General features: G+C 45.2%; 1 protein-coding gene across 2 annotated transcripts in view; it reads right to left on the bottom strand.

The window, feature by feature from the left end:
- Window positions 1–3,887, bottom strand: part of SNX9 (sorting nexin 9) — a 96,376-nt gene that overhangs the window by 7,392 nt on the left and 85,097 nt on the right. For both annotated transcript variants that reach the window (XM_026649736.2, XM_026649737.2), the window contains one exon: window positions 3,284–3,375. In XM_026649736.2, coding sequence (XP_026505521.1) covers window positions 3,284–3,375 — 92 coding nt within the window. The remainder of the gene's footprint in view (window positions 1–3,283; window positions 3,376–3,887) is intronic.

Raw genomic sequence — 3,887 nt, forward strand, 5'->3', positions numbered from 1 at the left:
GGGGTTGCAATCCGCAGGCTGCAGCGAGCTAACACCCCAAGAGGAGAGGGGGCAGTGAGTAGGGTTATCATACCTCCTTATTTTCCGGACGTTTATATATATTTAAAAAATCCTCCCGGACAGTGATTAACAACTAAAAAGCAGGACATGTCCGGGAAAATACGGACGTATAGTAACCCTATAATAGCTGCTCTGGCCCAGACACCAGAACAGAGCAGGGAGCCGGTCTCCTGTGCTTCCAATGATGCCCCTGCTGGCACCATGGAGGAGGAAGTGGTCTGATATGAATACAGAGGGGACAAAAGCTGGACTGGGGAGAGGGAAAGAAGGACAGTAATAGTTTAGGACAAGGAGTCTGGGAAAACTGGGCTGGCGGGGAGGAGAGAAACTCTGACTGGGGGATGGGAAGAGACTGGGAGATGGTGTGGAAATCATGGGAGGCAAAGCCAGGAACCAGTTGGCAGTGGGTGGGGGAGTGGTCTCTAAAATCAGATTAGGAGATAAGGGAGATTTGAGACTGTAAACCAATAGGCAGAGGAGGGGCAGAGGAAAAGGAAGACAGATTTGACAAGCAGATGGGGTGCAGCTGGGAAAAGACTCAGATGAGGGAAATGGGCAGTGGGGAGAAAACAGATTTGATGAGGAGCCTGGGCAGGAGGCTGAGTGGGACTGGGAGCCGGGAGGGGGTGGGGGCAAAGATTGGATGAGGGAGTTGGGGCAGGAGAAAGGAACTGGGACTGTCTGGGCATGGAGACTGGGACTAGGACAAGCAGACTGGGAAGACAGGGGAAATAGGCCTGGAACAAGAAGCCTGAAGAATGGAGACTGGGACTGGATAAGCAAGAAGAATGGGACTGGGACAAGGAGCCAGGGGTGTGGAACAGGCAGAAGAGTGTTCCCACTAAAACACACTCCCCTCCAGAGCCTGAAGAGAAACCCAGGTTTCTTGAGTCTAACCATTCTTCTGCTGTCAGCAAATATCCATGAAATCTACTGGCAAAGTGTCTCTCTCATCACCTTTTAGTGCTGGTCCCCACAGAAAACAACAATTTATTATTGCTATTAGTTACTCCATTACTTCAAGTGGCAATGGTCTATGCTGTGAATATAAAAGGCTCCTATTCTACTGATGCCACATGATGAAATTTCTGTTTTATCAGTTTGCATTTTGAAAAACCCTAATAAATTATGCACAAATACTACTACATTAAAGAAAACATCAAGTTTGCTAAGTGAAGCACTCAAAAGTTAGGAAAAACCAGAATTAAGGTTGCCTATGCAAACTTAACAAGACATTTTGTGCATATGCATCATTGTACAGTCTTTGATTACATGATCATATACTAGTTTTTCCACAGGACCTTGCCTCATTCAGTGCACTGGATGGATGGTGCTCACTGAATGAGCAACTATTCAATATTTTGGTTTTTTCCTTGTTGGTCAATGTATGTTTCTAGGCCTTATTTACTGCACACTAGTCAAACACTAATTAATCTATTTTCACAATGTCTGTGTGTGATGAGTGAGAGGGATATTATTTCCATTTACAGACAGAAAGAGGAGACAGAGAAATGAAGGTCAAAAGTAGCCACTAATTTTAGGTACCCTATTTGAGATGCCTTGGACTTGATTTTTCAGAGTCGTTAGCATTCTATAGCCCTTTATACGTTGAAAGCATAGCTCCCAGTGACTTCAGTTGAGCACCATAGAAAGGTCCATGAGGCAAGTAATGTCTGTCTTCACAGCAGGGTTTGAAGAGCGTGCAGTAAATAAGGCACGTGGCCCCATACTGAACAATGAAGAGAAAACAAAAATTTACTCCTGAGGGAATTCTGCACCAAAAAATTAAATATTCTGCACACAATATTTTACAATTCTGCAAAATTCTGTATATTTGTCAAAATAACACAATATAATCACACCATTTTCAATTATTTGCTGACAAATATTTTGAAATAAATTACTAAAATAATTGAAAATGGTGTGATTATATTGTGTTATTTTGACAAATTAAATATGCAGAATTTTGCAGAAATTTTATTTTTAAAATTTTTCAGTGCAGAATTCCCTCAAGAATACCAGGGTTCTGCGTGGTACAATCTGGGTGTGGGCAGCTCAGTGGGGGCAGGGGGGTCTGGATGCAGGGGGGAATCCAGGTGCACAGGCTCGGTGCGGGGTTCTGGGTGCAGGGAGAATAAGACTCTGCAAGGGGGGGGTGAGGTGAAGGTGGTTAGGGCTCAGTTGGGGGGACTGGGGCTTGGTGGGGTGGGGGTTCAGGGTGCAGCTAATTGGGGTTCAGTGGGGCAGGGGTCTGGGGGGCTGAGGCTCAGTGGGGTGGGGGCTTCAGGGGCTTGGTGGGGAAGTTCTGGGTGCGGGGGGCTCCTGATACGGAGGGAGCTCTGTGTGTGTGTGTGTGTGTGTGTGTGTGTGTGTGTGTGTGTGTGTGTGTGCGCGCGCGCACAGGTGGGGGGAGAGGCCACTGTACAGGGAGCTGCTCCCCCCGCTCCAACACACTCTCCCCCTCCCCTGCACCTGGAACCCTCCCCCCCGAGCCTCACCCCCACACAGGCACCACCACCCCTCCACAGTGCAGAGCTTCCAGCAGCCAGGGGAAGTTTCTGGGGCTTGATCTGACCCAGCTCCAGCTGCTCCGTGCAGGGAAGGGGGAGGTGCAATTCCCCCTTCTTCCACCCCACCAGCTGGGACTAACATCCCTGGATGGCCAGGGTATCACCAAACTCCCCCATCCCCCAGTGATTTACCTCTCCCCCCAGCTGCTTGAACAGACGCACCTGAGCTGCCGAGAGGGGTGAGTGAGCACTGGTGCAGTTTCTCTTTGCTTCCTCACAGAAACCATTTCCTGCAAGGAAGCAAAGGGATTCTGCAGGGGGGCATTTTTCTGCTGCGTTGCAGTTGCGCAGAATTTCCCCAGGAGTAAAAATATCAAAGAGCTGCTCATTAAATGAGCATAAGTATTTCCTAACTTCTGATGCTTGATTTAGCAGCTTTAATAATGTTATTTTAAAGAAGTTAATCTGAGTGTAATATATTATACGTAAAGTTCCATGTGCTGCAAAGTTTTGTTTTTGGAAGTCTCTACAGAAAATGTTCTTTCAGTTCATCCTTTGTTCCCGTACTTTTTTGTTAAACTAAATGTAAAATTGCCTTTCAAGCAACTGCTTTCAAAGAGATGTGCACATACAGAATGATTAATACACAGCTAGCGTTTCTGACAGAAAAAATAAGTGGCCTCACAGCATGCACTAGAAATGCTGCAGCTTACCGTTTCATAAAACTGCGCCTGCTGTTCCAGGTACAGGCGGATCACATTATTGTAGTCATAAATCCGGTTACTGTGGAAATGATTCATCTCCGCTGTAATCAAACACAGGATACAAATTAATTTAGAAAAATGCTCAGCAACAAGAGCAGTTTCATTAGTTTGGATTAGTTACTGTTTTAACTAGGAATGCAGTCTTTTTTTTTTTTTAAACCAAATTCAGCACCAAACCCAGTCAGTGCAATTACTTTGGGAATAATACTACTTTGCACTTTTATAAAGTCTTTTCTCCATGGAGCTTACATTACTTTACAAACAAATTAAGTCACATAATAGGGATTCATCAGTCACTGAAATGCAGCCACCTTTGGTGTCAATCAACAGTTATACAATAGGACACAGCAACAGAGTTTACTAAATGAAATAAAAAGGATATTGTATCCAATCTAAAAACTGTAGGCAAAATGGGATTACCTAAACTGGAATTTGGCAAGGACATTGGGGTTAACATCCACATTCTTATGAAAAGTGAAAAGCAGTAATTTTTATTAATTAGCGCGAAGATCAGGCTCGGCTCTAGGCACCAGCAAAACAAGCTGGTGCTTGG

This window comes from Terrapene carolina, unplaced genomic scaffold, assembly GCF_002925995.2.
Source record: "Terrapene carolina triunguis isolate 2854851 unplaced genomic scaffold, T_m_triunguis-2.0 Scaffold85, whole genome shotgun sequence".
NCBI lineage: Eukaryota > Metazoa > Chordata > Testudines > Emydidae > Terrapene > Terrapene triunguis.